Below are 23,522 nucleotides of genomic sequence, written 5' to 3' on the forward strand. Positions count from 1 at the left end.
GATGGTGGTTTGTTAAACTTTTTACCATCCCGTGTTCCCCTCCCACCCCCCACTGCCACCCTGTCCCCCCCCCATCTGTCTTAGTGTGAAGATCATACAGACAAAATCAAACGGTACACATTTCTGATCAAGCAAAATCTGCTGAGTTGCTGCCCCTGGATTGGGTCAAGCAGTTTAGACTTGCAGCAGTCAACGCAACAGGTTGAGCGATGTAAACAGTTCGCTTTGCAATGATTTCAAACAAATTTTTTGCAGACACTGTATCTCACAGGAAGCTCAGAGAGTGCTCTCCCTGGAGACTTGTGTGGCAGAGTCCTAGCTCCATCCTTTATGTGCAACAGCTAAAACTGAAAGTACTTGTCGTGGACAGCAATTTGTCGGTAGTGGTCTAGAGGGGGGGCTTTTGCAGTGCTACGGCCCAAAACTGGATGCTGCCCGCACGCTCATATTCTGATCATGGTTAAGATCAAAACTGATGAAATCTTTGACGCTTGACTTGACAAAGAACTGTTTGGAGTGTCAAATTTATCGAATGACACACAACGGTGTGAATTACTGGCATGCGTTTCTTTGTTTTTTTCCAGTGAACTAAATTTATACCACAGTAAAACTGATTTATGGTATGTAAAACTCCATGTCTTTTTGACGTACTTACAAGAATCAAAACCATTTGCATTTAGATGTTTATTCTGCATGCACTATAACTTTTAGTTTCTACTGGCAAAAATCAAAACCATTTGCATCTAGATCTTTATGCTGCTTGCACTGTAAATCTATTTTAGTGTGGTCTTTGTTGGCTTTACTGAACCAGTTTTGCCAAAAATAGCCGCCAGCCTTGAACGATTCATCCAGACTGATGCTGTGAAAAGTTGAGTGTTGTGGTGAGTGGTGTTTCTGCATGGACACCAAAGCTGCTTTGTATGGGGTAAACACAGTGTGACAGTCGACACTGCCAGGTGCTGGTTCCAGAATTAATGCTGCAGAGCAACAACCCAGCAGGTAAGCTGCGAGAGAGGTGGGAGCTACATTCCTTGCTTCCATGTCAGTTGTGGAGGGATGTTTTGTGTGTTATGTTGTAGAGTTGTCAGATGATTGTGTTCAGCTGTCAAATCCATGTCAGTTGTGGAGGGATGTTTTGTGTGTTATGTTGTAGAGTTGTCAGATGATTGTGTTCAGCTGTCAAATCCATGTCAGTTGTGGAGGGATGTTTTGTGTGTTATGTTGTAGAGATGTGAGATGATTGCATTCAGCTCTCAAATCCATGTCAGTTGTGGAGGGAAGAGAACTATGGTGAATGTGTTTGCAGTGAGTGGAGGCTTTTTTTTTTTTTTTTTTTTTTTTCCAAGGAAAAGCGATCAGCACCTGTGTACTTGTTCAGGCACTAGCAGGTCTCATATATGTTAACCTGGAAGATAAAAAAAAATCTCCACCCTTCACCCCACCAGGTGCATTGAAACCTGGGATCGAAATCGGGAAACTCGCCTTCCTGTGCCAAGCCCAAGACACAGCGGCTCTCACTTCACTGCACCGATACCATCAGAGACTATGGGGCCTTTAACCTCAACCAGCAGGTTTTGGTGATCAGGAATCTGGGAGCTCAAATTAGGGACAACAACTCATGTGTTCTCCCCCCCCCCCCCCCCCCTCTTTTATCTCAAAGTAGGGACAACAACTCATAACAGCTGGTTGCTGTGTTCTCCCCCCCCCCCCCCCTCTTTTCTCTCAAATTAGGGACAACAACTCATAACAGCTGGTTGCTGTGTTCTCTCTCCCCCCCCCCCCCCTCTTTTCTCTCAAATTAGGGACAACAACTCACAACAGCTGGTTGCTGTGTTCTCCCCCCCCCCCCACCCCCGCCCCTCCCTCCTCTTTTCTGGCGAGTTTGATACATATACCAGTGGGGCTGGTCTTGTTGCAGGAGAACCTCTGTCCATTTCCTCTGTTCATTGATGCCAGAAACTGTAGGTGATCAATGGGTGTCACTTTGCTTGCTGACGCATCTTTTGACGCAAGAGGCAGACAAGCCAGTCCATAGTGGTGGGACCTCAGCCAGGTTGCCAGTGTCATGGTCTGATCGTCTGTCGACAAGTCTGAGGTCTCTCTGCACTGTTTGTTGGTGTCACCCCATCGTCTGTCGACAAGTCTGAGGTCTCTCTCCACTGTTTGCTGGTGTCACCCCATCGTCTGTCGACAAGTCTGAGGTCTCTCTGCACTGTTTGTTGGTGTCACCCCATCGTCTGTCGACAAGTCTGAGGTCTCTCTCCACTGTTTGCTGGTGTCACCCCATCGTCTGTCGACAAGTCTGAGGTCTCTCTCCACTGTTTGCTGCTGTCATCCCATCGTCTGTCGACAAGTCTGAGGTCTCTCTCCACTGTTTGCTGGTGTCACCCCATCGTCTGTCGACAAGTCTGAGGTCTCTCTGCACTGTTTGCTGGTGTCACCCCATCGTCTGTCGACAAGTCTGAGGTCTCTCTCCACTGTTTGCTGGTGTCACCCCATCGTCTGTCGACAAGTCTGAGGTCTCTCTCCACTGTTTGCTGGTGTCACCCCATCGTCTGTCGACAAGTCTGAGGTCTCTCTCCACTGTTTGCTGGTGTCACCCCATCGTCTGTCGACAAGTCTGAGGTCTCTCTCCACTGTTTGCTGGTGTCACCCCATCGTCTGTCGACAAGTCTGAGGTCTCTCTCCACTGTTTGTCGCCACTTCATCTTGCACTCAGAAGTAAACCCCTTCTGCTCACACACGTGTGACAGAGATCCGCACCTTCTGATGGTTTTAAAGCAAGGCAGCATGCTACAGAAATAAGATGATCAAGACGTTAACAAACTTTGTTTTACCTGCAGCTTGTTTGTATAATGTCAATTTTATGTCTGCCTTTACGCTTGTGACAGTAACCAGATCTTGATATCATTGTCATGACAGACGTAGAACATTCAGTCCCCGATGGTAATTGCAGCTAGGATCTACTCTCAGCTTCCTGTGTTTGGGTTTACCCGTGTCTTTTTGATTGCAGATTGTTGTGCGTTTGTATTGAAACAGAATGGATCTTCATCTTTGGTAGAATGTTGAATATATCGTAGCAGAGTGGAGTCATGGCACCAGACCATTTTGATACATTTGTTGCATTTCTCTTTGACATTCCTTGCAGCCGTGTGAACCAGGAAGATTTTGATGCATTTATGTACCTGTGTGCGAGTGTGCACGTGTCTGAACAGGTTCAGTGAACTTTTTTCCCCATTAAACTCCCAGAAAGAGTGGGATTGATCAGCTGTTTTGATATTCTGAGAAAATGTTTATTTCCCAGATGTTTATTTACAGGGCTGGTGGCACCGTGATCAAATAGGAATGAAAAGGGAACTGTCTTCAGATCAAATGTTCAAACCTCATGTGTGAGTTTTTGTGTGGGTTGGGGGGTTGAGGGAGTGGGGTGGGGTGCTACTGTGTGTGTGTGTGTGTGTGTGTGTGTGTGTGTGTGTGTGTTTATTTTGGATGGATTTTTGTCAACTGCTTCGGTACACCAGTGATAATATCTGCCAATCTGCTCTGTTGATTTTCTTTTTGTGGCCCTATATTTTGTCCCAAATGGATTTCCTTCCAGTGATGTATGCTTGAAATGTTTGTTTTGATAAGTTTGTGCCTTTCTTCTTGTCTTTTTGTTGAGCCGCTTATTGGCTGTTGTTTTGATACGTCTACAGACACCATTTCATTCTTTTGTATAAGTGAACTTACGCTATATGAACATCGGCATATCTGAAAATGATGCAGAAAACAGTTCTCTGTTGATGTTGACAAATACAGTTTGGCTGGTGGCAAGATTCATTGCTTACAGGCCACATGGCTGGTGGTGAGATTCATTGCTTACAGGCCACATGGCTGGTGGCCAGATTCATTGCTTACAGGCCACATGACTGGTGGCCAGATTCATTGCTTACAGGCCACATGGCTGCTGGCCAGATTAATTGCTTACAGGCCACATGGGTGGTGGCGAGATTCATTGCTTACAGGCCACATGGCTGGTGGTGAGATCCATTGCTTACAGGCCACATGGGTGGTGGCCAGATTCATTGCTTACAGGCCACATGGCTGGTGGCCAGATTCATTGCTTACAGGCCACATGGCTGGTGGTGAGATTCATTGCTTACAGGCCACATGGGTGGTGGCGAGATTCATTGCTTACAGGCCACATGGCTGGTGGTGAGATTCATTGCTTACAGGCCACATGGCTGGTGGCGAGATTCATTGCTTACAGGCCACATGGGTGGTGGTGAGATTCATTGCTTACAGGCCACATGGCTGGTGGCCAGATGCATTGCTTACAGGCCACATGGCTGGTGGTGAGATCCATTGCTTACAACATGTTCATCAGAATGAATGAACCATTAGTTTCAGTGAGGTACACCGCTGTGCAACATGTTCATCAGAATGAACCATTAGTTTCAGTGAGGTTCACCGCTGTGCAACATGTTCATCAGAATGAACCATTAGTTTCAGTGAGGTACACCGCTGTGCAACATGTTCATCAGAATGAACCCATTAGCTTCAGTGAGGTACACCGCTGTGCAACATGTTCATCAGAATGAACCATTAGTTTCAGTGAGGTTCACCGCTGTGCAACATGTTCATCAGAATGAATGAACCATTAGTTTCAGTGAGGTACACCGCTGTGCAACATGTTCATCAGAATGAATGAACCATTAGCTTCAGCGAGGTACACCTAGTTTGTCAATCACTAGCTGTTTCTAGTGCAGTGTACTGCCAAATGATTGTATCATATTGTATCGTATTGTACCGTATTGTATCGTATTGTATTAACCCCCCATTGGAGATGGGGGAGTGGGGGGGTGTCTTTCAGTATAAAATAGCATCCCCGCCTTCTGGAAATTCTGTGCAAGAAATTTCCTCTTTTCTATCATTCTCTTTGTTTCTGCCTTTTTTTTCTGTCTTCACTGTTGTCTCCTTTTTCTGCCTTCCCAGTCCATTCCCCTTAATTTTTTCAAACGAGCCTTGACATATTTTTTTCTCTTTTTCTGTTGTCTGTGATGTATTATCTGTGCTGTTTTGCTCTGGCGATTAGGTAGTGAGATTATAGATACTGGGACGGGCTCTAGCTGCCCATTCTGCAGTGTTATTTGCCTGTATGGCCTTGTATGTTTGTTTTGTTTGGCTTTGAAGTGGGGTTTTTTGTTGTTTTTTTCTCCTTTTTTACGATTTTTTGAAATCTGGGGATGATAAATTAAGCGGAATGGCTGGGGTCCTCAGCATGACCTAGTCTTATTTGCCCTAAGGAGCTAAATGGTTGGGAAACTGTGTCATGAACTGTGTTTTGTGGGTTTGCCTTTGTTTGGGCAAGACACTCTCCACAATTATCAAATTCTAGCCCAAATTGTTGGGACAGCAGTTGCCTCCTCTGCTGTTCTGATGGTCATAGTCGGACACGACTGACTATCATATACATATATATATACCTTCATTCTTCTAATATGTTCATGTCGTCACCTGTGCCTTCCAGGTAAAAAAAATGAAGAAGAAGAAAAAGTGTTATTAATGTGAATGTCATTGATAGTAGAATATAACATCTGTACCTTTTATGATATATGGAGAAAGTATGTAGATTAATTAAGACAAAAGAAGTTTTTTTTGCTGTACTGTGCTGTACTCATAGTATTGCACAGCATGGTGTCCTATTTTATTGCAGTTTATTGCACTGATTTGATCATGTTGCTTTCTTTATTGCACTGATTTGATCATGTTGCTTTCTTTATAACACTGATTTGATCATGTTGCTTTCTTTATAACACTGATTTGATCATGTTGCTTTCTTTATAACACAGATTTATCTGTCTAAAACCTGGATCGACGTCTCCCTGGAAGAGCGTGTTTCCGCAGTACAAAACCATCCATTTAAATATATATATATATATATGTTTTTGAAAAATTTTATTCCAGTTTGTTTGCTTACTTGTCTACCTTTGACCCCCCCCCCTCACCCCCCCCCCCCCCCCCCCCCCTCCTTACAAGTTATTGCCCCATTATTTTCGTGACGTTCATGTTTACCATCAACATCCACCTCAGGTGATATTGCTGTTGGGGATAACCACCCCAGGAACCAGTTGCATTGCTCGGACGGAAGAGCCTAGTATGGTCGTAACCCGTTTCTACTAACTGTGTGTAGTATGGAACTGACCAATGACGTAGTTCGGTTAACGTGGCATTTAGTCACATGTAACTGTCAAAACGTTAGAACCAAGCAATGCAACTGTCACCAGGAGAGCAGGTAGAACTGGGGTAACACTATACTGACACCACTGTGGGACCTGTGTAACACTACACTGACACCACTGTGGGACCTGTGTAACACTACACTGACACCACTGTGGGACCTGTGTAACACTACGCTGACACCACTGTGGGACCTGTGTAACACTACACTGACACCACTGTGGGACCTGTGTAACACTATACTGACACCACTGTGGGACCTGTGTAACACTACACTGACACCACTGTGGGACCTGTGTAACACTACACTGACACCACCATGGGACCTGTGTAACACTACACTGACACCACCGTGGGACCTGTGTAACACTACACTGACACCACTGTGGGACCTGTGTAACACTACACTAACACCACTGTGGGACCTGTGTAACACTACGCTGACACCACTGTGGGACCTGTGTAACACTACACTGACACCACCATGGGACCTGTGTAACACTACACTGACACCACCGTGGGACCTGTGTAACACTACACTGACACCACTGTGGGACCTGTGTAACACTACACTGACACCACCATTGGACCTGTGTAACACTACACTGACACCACCGTGGGACCTGTGTAACACTACACTGACACCACCATAGGACCTGTGTAAGACTGAACTGTCTTAGCTAACTCCCCCAAGGTATAGATGTTCTGTATTGTGCTGTTTTAGCTAGCTTCCCCCAGGTATAGCCGTTCTCCTGTCTTGTGATGTCATAGCTTCCCCCAGGTATAGCCGTTCTCCTGTCTTGTGCTGTCATAGCTTCCCCCAGGTATAGCCATTCTCCTGTCTTGTGCTGTCATAGCTAGCTTCCCCCAGGTATAGCCGTTCTCCTGTCTTGTGCTGTCATAGCTTCCCCCAGGTATAGCCATTCTCCTGTCTTGTGCTGTCATAGCTTCCCCCAGGTACAGCCATTCTCCTGTCTTGTGCTGTCATAGCTAGCTTCCCCCAGGTACAGCCATTCTCCTGTCTTGTGCTGTCATAGCTTCCCCCAGGTACAGCCATTCTCCTGTCTTGTGCTGTCGTAGCTAACTTCCCCCAGGTACAGCCATTCTCCTGTCTTGTGCTGTCGTAGCTAACTTCCCCCAGGTATAGCCGTTCTCCTGTCTTGTGCTGTCATAGCTTCCCCCAGGTACAGCCATTCTCCTGTCTTGTGCTGTCATAGCTTCCCCCAGGTACAGCCATTCTCCTGTCTTGTGCTGTCATAGCTTCCCCCAGGTACAGCCATTCTCCTGTCTTGTGCTGTCATAGCTTCCCCCAGGTATAGCCGTTCTCCTGTCTTGTGCTGTCGTAGCTAGCTTCCCCAGGTATAGCCATTCTCCTGTCTTGTGCTGTTTTAGCACACTAAGGACATGTATTCATTTTCTATCTGGTGTCCAGCGAATGACTTCTACTGTGAAGTGATGGCCTAGAGGTAACGCGTCCGCCTTGGAAGCGAGAGAATCTGAGCACGCTGGCTCGAATCACGGCTCAGCCGCCAATATTTTCTCCCCCTCCACTAGACCTTGAGTGGTGGTCTGGACGCTAGTAATTCGGATGAGATGATAAATTGAGGTCCCGTGTGCAGCATGAACTGAGCACACGTAAAAGAACCCACGGCAACAAAAGGGTTGTTCCTGGCAAAATTCTGTAGAAAGGTCCAGTTCGATAGGAAAAAAAACAAATAAAACTGCACGCAGGGGAGAGCAGCCTGAATTTCACACAGAGAAATCTGTTGTGATAAAAAGAAATACAAAATACAAATACAAAATGCATCTGGTGGCATTCTAAGGCCGTGTATTCTTTTTCTCCATTTGGTGTCCGGCAAATGACTACTATCGGCAGTGCATCTGGTGGCATTCTGAGGCCATGTATTCTTTTTCTCCATTTGGTGTCCGGCAAATGACTACTATCGGCAGTGCATCTGGTGGCATTCTGAGGACGTATTCTTTTTCTCCATTTGGTGTCCGGCAGTGCATCTGGTGGCATTCTAAGGACGTATTCTTTTTCTCCATTTGGTGTCCAACAAATGACTACTACCGGAAGTGCATCTGGTGGCATTTTGAGGACTCTGTCCTATCCAGCGTCATCTTTTCTTGATCTCATTGGTGATGTCCAACATTTGAAATCCTTCCCTAAGCTGGTGTTCTATCCATAAAACCATCACTCCACCTTATAACTTTGAACTGCTAATTTCATGGTGTCTAGTAACAATGTTTCCCTTGTTGCTGATCATTGTTATTTTGAAACAAAAGATGTGTTGGTTTGTGATTTGTTAAAGATTTATCTGCATTGAATATGCCTTGGTGTTTGCTAAACGATCAACAGATGTCTAGTACCATTACTATGACAGCTTTCTGCCCCAAGTTCTGTGTGTCCCCAAAACAAAGAGCTGTGTTTAATTAGGCTTTGACTGATGTGATAATGCTTTGTTAAAGTGCTCTCTCTCTCTCTCTCTCTCTATGTAGTATGTATATATATATATATATATATATATATATATATATATATATATATATATATATATATATCTGTAAGTGCTGACGCACAACCAACAGACCAGGAGGAATCAGATGAACCACTCTTCTTTGCGGCAAAGAGCTGGCAGGAGAACAGACCGTGCAAGAGATGATACTGATAGAGTTCTTTTCTCGTGTTGGACGGAAGAGTTGGAGAGAATGATCCCCCTTATTTTTTGTCTTCCGTGCTGTCTTGGTTTTTCAAACTTCCTCACCTTGTTTGTGCACTTGTGTGTGTGTTTGATAAGCTTGTACAGAGAAGATTTTTTCGATATATTTTATTTATTTGGTTTATTTATTTATGTATTTATTTATTTATGAATTTAAGTTTGTTACTATAATGATTTTTTAGAGACTAACCTGTGTTAGCATACCGGCTGAAGAGAGGGGTATTTTATAGTGTTTTAATGACAGTCGCTGACTTTTAGCGTTGTTTCGATAATGTTTGACTGGAGATAAGGTTACTGATGTTGTTTGATCACGACTGTTGTAAATTGTTCACGTGTTTGTTGGTTGTTTTGTTGTTTTTTTTAATGAGGATCCATGGCATTGAAGCCAACATTCCACTGTTGATATGTGTCCGTCATGTGTAAATTGTTCACGTGTTTTTTTTTGTTGTTGTTGTTGTTGTTTTAATGAGGATCCATGGCATTGAAGCCAACATTCCACTGTTGATATGTGTCCGTCATGTGTAAATTGTTCACGTGTTTTTTTGTTATTGTTGTTGTTTTTTAATGAGGATCCATGGCATTGAAGCCAACATTCCACTGTTGATATGTGTGTCCGTCATGTGTAAATTGTTCACGTGTTTTTTGGTTGTTGTTGTTGTTTTTTAATGAGGATCCATGGCATTGAAGCCAACATTCCACTGTTGATATGTGTCCGTCATGTGTAAATTGTTCACGTGTTTTTTGGTTGTTGTTGTTTTTTAATGAGGATCCATGGCATTGAAGCCAACATTCCACTGTTGATATGTGTGTCCGTCATGTGTAAATTGTTCACGTGTTTTTTGGTTGTTGTTGTTGTTTTTTAATGAGGATCCATGGCATTGAAGCCAACATTCCACTGTTGATGTGTCCGTCACAGTGACAGGTGCTTTGTCAGATGGTGTACTGAGCCAGTTGAGAACCAGGATGACAGTTCAGTGGAGTCAACTGACAAAACATTTTGTGATGCGTATTTTTGTTGGTGTTTTGCTTTGCTGTTTGTGGTTGTTGTTGTTGTTGAGATTGAGATAAATATTCAACATAATTGGCATGAAACGGCTGCAGCGTATTTTGTGATTTATACAATGAAATATATGGTACAACTTTGATTTTGTCATGAAATCTCCCCCCCCCCTCTGTGTGTGTGTGTGTGTGTGTGTGTGTGATTCTTTTTCCCATGAAGTAATTGTGTTCAGAACGGTGACAACAGCCGGAGAGAAAACAGGAACAGACGCATGTCAAAACACACACACACTGACATGCACACCCCCCCCCACCCCCCACCCCCATCTTCCTCCGTATTTTCCCTCCCGACCACACCACACACACACACACTGACATGCACACCCCCCCCCCCAACCCCCCACCCCCATCTTCCTCCGTATTTTCCCTCCCGACCACACCACACACACACTCTCGCGCGCGCACTATGACATGCACACACGCTCACTGTGACAAATACACCGGGGCACACACACACACAATGACATGTACCAGTACACGCCCGCACATACGCCCCCCTCCCCCCACACACACCGGCACACACGCTCGCGCGAGCACTATAACGTACAAACACACACGCACTGACGCGCGTGCACACACACACACTCACGCACAGACATGCACACACTCTCACACACAAGCACACACACACACTGACATGCACACACTCTCAGTCACACGCACGCGCGCGCACACACACACACACACACATACCCACATACTGACACATTCACCCACGCGGCGTTTGCTGTCTGAGGGTAATTTTCTCGGAGCCAGAATAGTGCTCCGGCCGTGTGAACAGCATGCATACATGCACGTGTGTTGGAACAGGGAGGTCTTTTCTTTGCAGCAGTCAAGTACACACACACACACACACGCGCGCGCGCGTCAGCTTACTTCCAAATACATGTAAGGTTACACATTTTTGAGAACAAAACATCAGTAAAAGTGATAATGTCCAAAGAATTGCTATTATTCGAAATTGCTGGCTCCCTGTCACATAGTCCAATAGGACTTTCTGTGATGCGACCTATCGATACTTAATTTTACTTTTGTTGTTGTTCATGTTGATAAGCACTGTTTCACAGATGTTTATGAATTGCTGATTCCATTGTTATAGTTTATCCTTTCTCTGTACATCCCCCTTGAAACTCCCTCCCACCCCCACCTCCCACACACCACACACACACACACACACACATGACACGTCTAATATCACTCAAAGTGAAAAGACGTTAAATTAAAGAAACACACACACACACACACACACACGCACACACACACACACCAACGAATGCTCAGTGAGTTAGGACATTCAGAACCACAAGAACTGTACACGGAACAGAAACAGCAAACACTGAAGTATATCAGTTAAAATGAATGTGTACACATCCATCACTTTTCACGTGTCTTCAACATGCTGCCCGCTTTCTCTGTCCACTACACACACCATGCAGACAGCAGCTCCTGGTCGTTCTCTGAAAGACTGGACAAGTCCCGGTGCTACTAGTTGGACCTACCCACCGTCAGACACACTCTGCGGACATTTTTAGAATAAAAAAAATTTTTAAAAACTTTTTGAAAACATTTTCGTATCTGTTGTACGGTACTGTTTTGCCGGTATTACAGCACCACAACAGGACAATATCGGAAAGGCGTTGAATTTCTGATCCAACGTTCACTAGTGATAAGAGCTCGAGGCCCCGTTTCGGTATTTCAGCACCACAACAGGACAATATCGGAAAGGCGTTGAGAATTTCTGACCCAGCGTTCACCAGTAGTGATCAGAGTTCCATCAAGGTCCTGTTTCGGCATGGTGTGGTGTCCTTTGTGAAAGGAACTTCACCGCTCTGATTTCCCTGCCACCACCTGGGTGTGAATGGCGACCCGACAAAGGCAGGGGAGTGTTGTAACGGTGGACTGGAAGGGGAGGGATGTAACGGTGGACTGGAAGGGGAGGGATGTAACGGTGGACTGGAAGGTTGTAACGGTGGACTGGAAGGGGAGGGATGTAACGGTGGACTGGAAGGAGAGGGTTGTAACGGTGGACTGGAAGGGGAGGGATGTAACGGTGGACTGGAAGGGGAGGGTTGTAACGGTGGACTGGAAGTGGAATGATGTAACGGTGGACTGGAAGGGGAGGGATGTAACGGTGGACTGGAAGGGGAGGGATGTAACGGTGGACTGGAAGGGTGTAACGGTGGACTGGAAGGAGAGGGATGTAACGGTGGACTGGAAGGAGAGGGATGTAACGGTGGACTGGAAGGAGAGGGATGTAACGGTGGACTGGAAGTGGAATGATGTAACGGTGGACTGGAAGGAGAGTGTTCGGGGCCCCGCCTTCCTGATGCCGAGTGCAACACACAGTGGATAGGAATTCACTGCCCGATATGAATTTACTGCCGTAAAAGGCTTTAGGACCATTTAAACCTCCCCCCCCCCCTCCCCCCGGCTCCTCCCGCCCCGCCTCCCCCCCCCCCCCCCCCCCTCTCTCTCTCTCTCTCTCCGACGCTGGCTAAGACGGTGAGTATGTTACAGGAGAAGGAGGTTTCTGACACAGATCTTTGAAGCATCGATCGATTGATGGTGATGACGACGACAATTATAATAGTTATAATGATGACAGTGATAATAGTGACATAAGTAACGGTAATAATGACAATTATGATGATTATGACGATGATGGTAATGATTACGGTGGTGGTGGTGACAATGATGATTAAAATAATAACAATAACAGTAATAATCGTAATAATGATGATGATGATCATCATCATGATCTTGGTGAAGAAAAAGATAATGACGATGATGATGATGATGATGATGACGTAAGTACTGCTGCTATTGGTAATGATGATAATAATGACGCCGAGGAGGAGGATGAAGACGAGGAGGAAATGTTTCCATAGCCCACCCACTGTTGGTGTTTCAGAGCTTCCCAAAATGATGAAATACATGACATGGCATAAACTGACTCACCCACCGAATCACCCACCTCTCGTACCCCTCCCCCCTCCCCTCCTCCCCTCCTCCCTGCTGCATACACAGGTACGCGTACACACATCATGATAGTGCGCATGTACACACACACACACACACACACACACACACACACACACTGAACACACACACACACACACACACACTGAACACACACACACACACACTGAACACACACACACACACACACTGAACACACACACACACACACACACACACACACTGAACACACACACACACACACACACACACACACACACACACACACACACACACACACACACAACAGTGTGACGATAAAGACTCACATGCCCAGAATGGAAACCTTAATATAGGCCTACAACGACTTAACTGACAAAGGTCTATGTGTCTGAGGACAGGTGTAGACATACTGCTGTTCCAAACAAACTCGTATTTCTCCCACACTAGAAAATGTAATATTTATAGACACACACACACACACACACACACACACGAAAAAAAAGAAAAGAAAAGAGGAAGCGATTTTAAAGAACATTACACACACTGTTTGCCTAATACCAACACAAGACACCTCTCAGCATCATACAGTATAATTACGTCCAAGATTCATCCAGGGATAAAAATGGAAAGGGGGGAGGGGGGTTGTCTAGGACCTCCCGCACCGCCTTATCTTGCACGTGAAACGCGTGCTTGTCCAAGAAGAAGGCAGCGTTTCTGTCTGCCTGGTCCGGCAACAAAGACAGGCAGTGTTTGGCTCCGGAGGTGAAGGACTGTAGAAGAATCATGCAGGAAAACTGAAACGGCTCAGTTTGAGGGTGGGGGGGTTGGGTGGGGATGGGGGGGTGGGGGTGTTGTTTTGCAGCTCAGAGGAAAACGGACGAGTCATGTTTGTGGTGGCGGCGTGTGTATGCTGCAGAGTTTTGACAGCAAGTTGTCGGAAGGCAGAAGAGGAAACTGCCGTGGTGAGATATTCGTTGTTTTTCTCTGTGTGGTGTGAGTTATTTCATGTTCTCCAATGATGTGGTGCGAGGTATTCGATGCATTTTTTTCAACTCTTTGGTGTGAGTTATTCGATGTTTTAAGTACTGGAAGAGTTATTCGTAGTTCCTTAATTAACTAGTTATGTGGTGGCGGAGCTATTCGTTGTTTTCCTGCTATGTGGTGTGAGTTATTTGATGTTCTTTAACTGTGTGGTGAATAATAATAATAATAATAATGTACATTTATATAGCGCCCTTCTCTCTAAGAGCTCAAAGCGCTTTACATGAAAGAAAAATATTACAAGTTACATAAAATATCCATGACCACTCTTTCTCAAAAAAAACCCTTCCCCCCCTATGTATAAGTTTTTCGTTGTTCTCAGTTTAACTAAGTGATGAGTTATTCTTTAACTATGTATAAGCTATTCGTTGTTCTCAGTTTAACTAAGTGATGAGTTATTCTTTAACTATGTATAAGCTATTCGTTGTTCTCAGTTTAACTAAGTGATGAGTTATTCTTTAACTATGTATAAGCTATTCGTTGTTCTCAGTTTAACTAAGTGATGAGTTATTCTTTAACTATGTATAAGCTATTCGTTGTTCTCAGTTTAACTATGTGATGAATTATTCTTTAACTATGTATAAGCTATTCGTTGTTCTCAGTTTAACTATGTGATGAATTATTCTTTAACTATGTATAAGCTATTCGTTGTTCTCAGTTTAACTATGTGATGAATTATTCTTTAACTATGTATAAGCTATTCTTTGTTCTCAGTTTAACTATGTGATGAATTATTCTTTAACTATGTATAAGTTATTCGTTGTTCTGTTTAACAATGTGATGAGTTATTTGATGTTCTTTAAATAGGTAGTGAGTCATTCGTAGTTCTTTAGTCATGGTGAGTTATTCGTTATTACCAGCCGCCGTGGCAGTGATTAGCGCCGCGGACTGGCGGCTGGAGGATGCGGGTTCTTCTTCTTCTTCTTCGTTCGTTCGTTCGTGGGCTGCAACTCCCATGCCTGTGTTCACTCGTATGTACACAAGTGGGCTTTTACGTGTATGACCGTTTTCACCCCGCCATGTAGGCGGCCATACTCCGTTTTCGCGGATGTGGATGCTGGGTATGTTCTTGTTTCCATAACCCACCGAACTCTGACAATGATTACAGGATCTTCACCGTGCGTGTTTGATCTTCTGCTTGTGTATGGCATGAAGGGGGTTCAGGCACTGGCAGGTCTGCACATATGCTGACCTGGAAGATCGGAAAAATCTCCACCCTTTACCCACCAGGCGTCGTTACCGAGATTCGAACCTGGGACCCATCAAATTGAAAGTCCAAGAACGCTTTAACCACTCGGCTTTTGCGCCCGTCGACGCGGGTTTAATTCCAAGCAAAGGTGGGTTTTTTGGCCCGCGGCCGGCTATCCAGATCTGATCCGAGTGTGCTGTGGGCTTAAATGGGAAGACTGGCACCACATAGCTGATTACCATCCACTTCACAGAGGCGTCTTTGGGTGTGTTGCTCAAATGTCTTGACCTGGAGTCACGTATCACAGCAGGAAAATGACGGTGTGAAGGGCCATGTTTCCTGCCGGCTGACCATCACTGTTATTGCCTCATTGAGCAGAACAGGTTTTCAGGAATGGAATGATAATCTGGCATTGTAGCTTAGATGTCGTTGCTCTGTTGTAGACGTCAATTGTCAATCTGTTGTTTCTGTAGTTTTTCTCTGTTCAGATACACAACGAACGCCCATTGTACTGCCACGTTTTTAAGCATGATATATTTGTACCACTTTTTCATTATTTCCAAATGTTCTTGTTCTTTGAACAACACCAAGTGACAGTCTATTGTTGGCACTACTCACGCTGCCGTTGCAAAGCTTTGCATGGAAACCAAGATATAGCTGTTTTCTAGAAACATTATTTTCTTATTCCACTGATAAATCATTGCTTCATGTCTTTAACTTTCCGTATTTCACTCCCAGTGATATCAGGAAAATTGCTGGAGTATGAATTGCAAGTGCGTGAAAAACACATAGTATTGGTACTGAAATCTCGAGACTTGGGTAGCTTTTATATTCTCGATTTATTTACACCATCATTGTCTGTGCCGTTCATATGAATGGTACTGCTGCCAGAACCACTGGTGACACCCCCCCCCCCCTCCCATCGCCCTCTCCTTTGGCATTGAATGTTATATTTACACTTGAACATCATTATCAGAGTAGTTCCATTTTATGCTCAGCGCGCCAGCTCACAGTGGAATAATGGTACCACACAACACATCTCGCAATGGCAACTGGCGACGATGTCAAATTGTAGGGTTTTTATTTCCCCCAAAAGGGGGAAAACATGGGAAAAAGTAAAGGAACGTCGTTTCATATGAACTAAGAAAAATAACAACAACAACAACAAAATAACGCGCAAGTTTGCATTGGGTCTTCGTGCTGCATCACTGGGGTTAGACGGCCTGTGGACCCACTGTACAAACCCCGCTTGGCCGATATATACATATCGCTGTCTGGATACCTTTGTTTACGTTTTCTTGTTAACATTATACCTAAAGGCATAACCGACACACGCGATTTCTTCTGTAATTGGAACATTTAGTTATTCTTGCTACTATGTTGTTGAAACACACACAGACCGATTAGCAAGTGGGTCAGTAACTACCTGGCCTGTCAAAACTTTTTTCTTTCTTTCGTTCGTTCGTTCTTTCATTCATTCATTCTTTCTTTCTTTATCTTACTGCAGGAAGGAAGGAGAAAGGAGATCGTTCCTACAGAGGACCACAAACCTGACCAGCACTGAAGCGCCAGACACACCAGACAAACACACGCAGAGACTACCAGATCCCGGGCCTGGAGTGAAACCATGGCTACCACGGCAACAACACCGTGTCCTGCCAACAAGACGGCACCGGCACGGGCACGGAAGCAGCTGGGCATCTTGGGCACCGGGCAGTTCGCTTTGGCCTTCGCCCGCCGTCTGCTGACCAGCGGCCACTCCGTCGTCCTGGGCAGTCGTGACCCACGGCAGCGTCGCCCCCACCAGCTTCCGGCGCGCCACGGCGGCGGCGAGTCACAGGGCGACCACGGTGGTGTCACGGTGACGTCACTGGAAGACTGCATCGTCAGCAGTGACGTCATCGTCGTGGCGCTTCACGTCGGCCACTACGAAGAGACGTTCACCGCGGAGCTGTCCAGTCTGTGCGGCGGGAGGGTTCTGGTGGACGTGTCCAATGAGAGACCTCCAAGGGGCTCTACCCCACTAGGGTCCACCCCCGCCCCCTCCAACGCCCATCTCCTCGCCTCTCTCGTGCCGGGCGCCGCCATCGTCAAAGCCTTCAACTCGGTTCCCGCCTACGTCATGGAGAATGACGCCGGTGGCAGGAGAGTGGTGACGGTGGCCAGCGATGACGTCAAGGCGCGTGCGGAGGTGTGCGTGCTCGCTCGAGACTTAGGGTTCGAGCCTCGGGAGGTGGGTGGTTTGGGGAAGGCGGGGCGGATGGAGGAGAGGGAGAGGAGGGTGTTCCCTGACTGGACGCTGAGCGTGCTGGCCACTCTGGTGGTGCTGGTCTTCTGGCTGCTGTTCGCCGTCAGCAGGTGAGTGGGTCAAGGACGTTTTCTGTTTCAGGTTCAGTTTTCTCCTGGAGGCGTCTCTAGGTTCGGGCAAATCCATCCGTATACGCCCACATCCTTGTAGGCAGGGTCTTGAGTGCATGCCTGTATCTTGAGTGCATGCTTGTATATGTGTACCTATCAGAGTGGATTTCGTTTTCAGAATTTTGCCAGAGGACAACACTTTTGTTGCCATGGGTTCTTTTTCTGTGCGCCAAGTGCGTGTTGCACATGGGACCATGGTTTATCGTCTCATCTGAATTGCTTGAAGCTCAGTTTGAATTTCCAGTCAAACGTGGGAGAAAGGGCGAGAGCGAGATTCGAACCCAGACACTGTATTGCCAGACAAGCCATTCTGCCAACTTCCTCCATTTGGAATCGCCGTGGCAAAAGTGACTGATTTTATCTAGACTTACCTGTAAGGTGGAGGTTGATCCGAGTTCTAACCTGTGAAAGGTTACAGACTAATGATAAACAATGTCAAGCTCCGCAAATCTACGCGTGTGCAATCAGTCCAGTTTCACTGCGCTATGTTGTGTCCGCCACATCGTCCTTGTGGACTGCCCACAAAGCTGATGCCCGTTGCACAGTACTGTTTAGCTGCTACAAACCACTGCACCAGGGCATGATCAGTTAGGCGTTGAATTTCTGTGATCCAGTGTTCACCAGTGATCAGGGTTCGAGGCCCTGTTTGGCCATGGTGTTGTGTCCTTGGGAAAGGCGCTTTACTCCCATTTCCCCTCACGCCACCCAGGTGTGAACGGGTACATGACCGGCAAGGGAAGGTTAAATCGGCGAAAGGAAAAAGATTGGGCCCGCTTCCCTGTGCTGAATCCTGGACATGATGGACATGAATTAACTCCCCTGATGGTCATGAATTCACTCCCTGATGGACATGAATTCACTCCCTGATGGACATGAATTCACTCCCTGATGGACATGAAGAGCTATGGGACCATTAACCTTTCCTTCTTCTTCGTTCGTGAGCTGCAACTCCCACCTTCACTCGTTTGTAAACGGGGTGGGCTTTTACGTGTATGACCGTTTTTACCCCGCCATGTTGGCAGCCATACTCTGTTTTCTGGGGTGTGCATGCTGGGTATGTTCTTGTTTTCATAACCCACCGAACGCTGACATGGATTACAGGATCTTTAACGTGCGTATTTGATCTTCTGCTTGTCGTATACACACGAAGGTGGTTCAGGCACTAAGCAGGTCTGCACATAATGTTGACCTGGGAGATTGGAAAAAATCTCCACCCTTTACCCATCAGGTGCCGTTACCGAGATTCGAACCTGGGACCCTTAGATTGAAAGTCCAACGCTTTAACCACTAGGCTGTTGCGCCCATCCTTTAACCTTTAGATTGATCTTGGCGAGTGGTGAGGAATTCAATGCTCTGTGGATGACAATGCCTCTGATATGTTGAAAGATCTTGGAGTCGTAGTGGACTCTCTTACCACAACGCAGGGGTTCCTTACCATGACTCTATATAGGGAGTCCTCACCACGACTATTAAGGGGTTCCTTACCATGACTATTAAGGGGTTCCTTACCATGACTCTATATAGGGAGTCCTTACCACGACTATTAAGGGGTTCCTTACCATGACTATTAAGGGGTTCCTTACCATGACTCTATATAGGGAGTCCTTACCACGACTATTAAGGGGTTCCTTACCATGACTCTATATAGGGAGTCCTTACCACGACTATTAAGGGGTTCCTCACCATGACTCTATATAGGGAGTCCTTACCACGACTATTAAGGGGTTCCTCACCATGACTCTATATAGGGAGTCCTCACCACGACTATTAAGGGGATCCTTACCATAACTCTATATAGGGAGTCCTCACCACGACTATTAAGGGGTTCCTCACCATGACTCTATATAGGGAGTCCTCACCATGACTCTATATAGGGAGTCCTCACCACGACTCTATATAGGGAGACCTCACCACGACTATTAAGGGGTTCCTTACCATGACTATTAAGGGGTTCCTTACCATGACTATTAAGGGGATCCTTACCACGACTATTAAGGGGTTCCTTACCATGACTATTAAGAGGGTCCTTACCATGACTCTATTAATTTTTTTAAGGCTTCCTTACATGACTATTAAGGGGGGTCCTTATATGTTGTAGGGGTCCTTGCATTACTATTAAAGGGGTCGTTACATGACTCTGTTTCGGGGGTCTTTACCGTGACTGTTAAGTAGTGAAGCACGTATGAACGGCACACTTTAAACTAATCAGTGACGCTCTCTCTCTCTCTCTCTCTCTCTCTCTCTCTCTCTCTCTCTCTCTCTCTCTGTGTGTGTGTGTGAGTACGAAAAAGATAGAGACAGACAGACAGACAGACAGACAGAGAGGGGTTTGGTTGGAGGGGGTAACAGCGTTAGAACTGATAGGTTGTACATTTTACTCTCGACTGTTTTGTGTGTTTTTTTTTGTTGTTTTTTCCTCGCAGATTCTACCTCGCCGACGACCAACTTTCCTGGGATCAACTGCCGCTGAAAGTCATGAACAAAGTCTTCGGAGCCGCGACGCTGTCACTGCTGTCCTTGACCTACTTTCCCAGCACGTGCGCCGCGCTCCTGCAGATGTATCACGGCAGCAAACACAGACGGTTCCCTGATTGGCTGGACGTGTGGCTGAAGGGCAGGAAACAGCTGGGATTGGCTGCTTTCGCTCTCATTTCCGTGCACGCCATGATTTCAGCGTTGATTTTAAGTCCCACATACATGCCGGCGTGGTTCGCGAAAGACGTCATCAGCGTCACAGTTCCAACCAACGTCACCCAGGAGGCGGTGGGGCTGGTGATGCCTGCAGGAAGGTGGATGACTTGGGTCGGGGAGTTGTCTCTCTTGGCTGGCGTTCTGTCCTTCATCCTGATGGCGCTGTTGGCCGTGACGTCACTTCCTTCCGTCAGCAAGGCGCTGCATTGGTCAGAGTGGCGCTTCCTTCACTCCCGTCTGGGTTGCGTCATGCTGGTGCTGGCAGTGACGCACGTCTACGTCATGGGGGTTCCCAAGTGGATGAAGACAGGGTTCCCGCTCGTTCTGCTCCGCGTGAAGTTTCTGAGCATCGTGTTCCCCTCCCTGGTTCTGGTGTCCAGGCTGGTGATGCTGCTGCCGTGTGTCAGTAGCTACCTCCGGAGGATCAGACAGGGCTGGGAAAGGAAGCCAGCAGCTGAGCGGCAGCCCGTGCCGGCCTGAGACTTGAGGAGACTCCCGTGTCAGTGTAGCCCCGGCATGTAATCTGCGGCACGTGCTGTACAACAACCCACGGCATCAGAAAGGTAGTGTCCCTGGTACCGTTCTGTTGAAAATCCACTTGGATTGGAAAATGAATCAACTTGCAGGCACAACAACAACAACAACAAACAAACAAACAAATGAATAAAATGAAATAAAATCAGAGAAAAAAAGGGGGTAGTCCCTGTGAAACTGCTGCAGAAAATGCACTTTGATTGGAGAACGGATAAACTTGGAGACAGAACAACAACAACAACAACAAATAAAATGCAAATGAAATAAAATAAGAGAAAAAATAAGGGGTGACGCTGCGACGCGCTCAACTTGGAAAGAGCGTCCAAAATTTCACACAGAGAATATTTTATACCTATCTATCTATTTATCTGTATTGATATATAGATATCTATAAAAAAAAAATTATATAGATATCTCTCTATGTATATTGATATATAGATGAATAGATAGATTGATAGATAGATAGATCCTTTTGTTTTAAGTTGTTTTTTCTACCATATTTCGCTTTCTCTCCGTTCCCATTTGAACTCAATGTTTTGATTGCTTTAATTCGCAGGGGTTGTGGACATTTAAAAAAAATTAATGCAGTTTACTGTTTTACGATGCATAAAGAGTTGGTGTGCCGCGCGCGCGCGCGAAAACACACACACACACACACACACAGAGATAATATCTCTCTCTCTCTCGTACACGCATATCTGTAATGATTGTCTTTTGTCTATTTCATATATCCTTCAACTTCTAACTAGGACGAAGGCGTTAAGCCGAAGTATGTATGTATTTTTAGAATAAAATATATGCCACGGTCGCATAAGTCACTGAATTTTCAAGAGTGTGTGTGTGTGTGTGTGTGTGTGTGTGTATGGGTGTCTGTGTACATTGCGAAAACAAAGTGTTAAAACCAATGATGTTGTTACTCCTACATCCCTCATATAGCCTAGTTTTTTTGTTTGTGTGTGTGTGTGTGGTGTGTGTGTGTGTGTGTGTGTGCGTGTGTGTGGTGTGTGTGTGTGTGTGGTGTGTGTGTGAGAGTGTACGTGCGTGCGTGTGTGTGTGGTGTGTGTGTGTGGTGTGTGTGTGTGGTGTGTGTGTGTGTGTGTGGTGTGTGTGTGTGTGTGTGTGACGCAGATCCGTTTTCAGATCAGGCTACTGATCAGTTCTGCCAAATCTGCAGCAGACAGCTGGTTGGTTTGCAGAAACCACGTCACCATAGCACACATGCTGTCTCTTCCAACAAGAAAAATTAAAAAATCGTTTGCCTTTTTTTCGCTGACGTTGGAGTTTTCAGGTTTTTTTTTTTTTTTAATATCTTTTTAAAAAGTACAAGTTGTACGTCATAACCATTTAATACGTCATGTACTTAAATGAGTTCACATGAGTCATAATGTAAACATTTGTTGTCCTTTCAGCATCAATGATCTGAAGTAGATGACTCCTTTGTGCAGCAGCCCACAACCACCTCCAGCAACACCTGAGACTCCACAAAAGGACTATGCACACCCCAGCCCACAGCAACAAAGTGATTAACAGTACAATCGTTAACGTTTTTGTTATCGACTTGGCGAATGTATCTTATTGTTGACAATGGTGCAGTCATATCCCTATACACCTCTTGTGCTGGGTACAATTTACAATCAATAGATAGATCGAGAGAGAGAGAGAGATAACGATAACGATAACAGTAATGATGTTATTCAAGAAAGGCCATGGCCGCATTTGAAGAGGGTACACATAAGTAGGAAACATTTGAGAAAATGATGCGCGCAGAAATATTGTACATGTAATTCGTGAATGTTGTATGTATGTATGTATGTATGTATATATATATATATATATGTGTGTGTGTGTGTGTGTGTGTGTGTGTGTGTGTGTGTGTGTGTGTATCTTTGAACAATATCGTAGTATCAGCTCATAATGGTTCTCTGAAACGACGTGGGCTATACAGAAAAACTACAGAGAGAGAGAGAGAGAGGAATTTCAGGATTTGTTTGGGTTCAAAATAGATCGAATATCAATTTCACAGGAGTAAAAACAGAAAAGAAATTAAAAAAACAAACAAACAAACAAAACCCCAGCAAGCATGGATCGACTTTGCCTCTGACCCAGACGTTCTATTAATCCGTGAATTCAAGTTATAACTTTGTACCCCCTTCACAAGCCTGGTTTTTGTCGGCAGCTTGTGCATAATACCTCTTTGAAATGATGGAACAGGTTCGAACTATAATAGAAAACAGTTGATAGCCTTGTGCCCTCTGAGGGACACAAACTGTTTGGTTTTAATACACCAATGAAAAGCGGTCCCGTTTCGTTTGATGTCCACAAATAGTGGCCTCAGCTGTCAGCACGATCATAGCTGGTGTCCCTTTGTTGGGAGTTTGTGGAAAGTTTGGTTTGCCGGAGCAGGTCCATTGTGCCTATTTCCGTTTCGCCTACTCTGTTGTTGTTGTTTGTTTTGTTTTGTTTTTTTTGCTGACCCATCATCTGCATCAGATTCAGTGGCATTACTCCCACGCCGCTCATTTAGATTCCCCCGTGCACGGCCACACCCGGGTTCGTCCGTCACAGTTCCAGCGTCGGCAGTCCGCAGGGAGCCATCGATGCTAGGTCGCCAGGAGGCCACACCAGAGGAGACCCTGCACTGCTGCTGAGTCACTTCGGTGGTGTTCAGTGGTGCCTGTTCTGATTTTGGA

The 23,522-nt window shown here is 45.6% G+C and overlaps 1 protein-coding gene across 4 annotated transcripts; it reads left to right on the forward strand.

Moving 5' to 3' along the window:
* Positions 1 to 85: 85 nt before the first annotated feature.
* On the forward strand, positions 86 to 21,643 carry LOC143288952 (metalloreductase STEAP4-like). Of its 4 annotated transcripts, none has more exons than XM_076597640.1 (3): positions 86 to 999; positions 16,697 to 17,547; positions 20,031 to 21,643. In XM_076597640.1, exons 2-3 carry the CDS (start codon positions 16,817 to 16,819, stop codon positions 20,776 to 20,778), a joined length of 1,479 nt encoding a protein of 492 aa, XP_076453755.1. In that variant the 5' UTR covers positions 86 to 999; positions 16,697 to 16,816; the 3' UTR covers positions 20,779 to 21,643. The 4 variants fall into 4 exon arrangements, with proteins under 4 accessions (XP_076453755.1, XP_076453752.1, XP_076453754.1 ...); XM_076597637.1 differs by lacking the exon at positions 86 to 999 and adding an exon at positions 13,797 to 13,921; XM_076597639.1 differs by lacking the exon at positions 86 to 999 and adding an exon at positions 13,824 to 13,921 and having other exon boundaries at positions 16,701 to 17,547.
* Positions 21,644 to 23,522: the final 1,879 nt, after the last annotated feature.

Source organism: Babylonia areolata, chromosome 13 (genome assembly GCF_041734735.1).
Source record: "Babylonia areolata isolate BAREFJ2019XMU chromosome 13, ASM4173473v1, whole genome shotgun sequence".
Taxonomy (NCBI): Eukaryota; Metazoa; Mollusca; class Gastropoda; order Neogastropoda; family Buccinidae; genus Babylonia; species Babylonia areolata.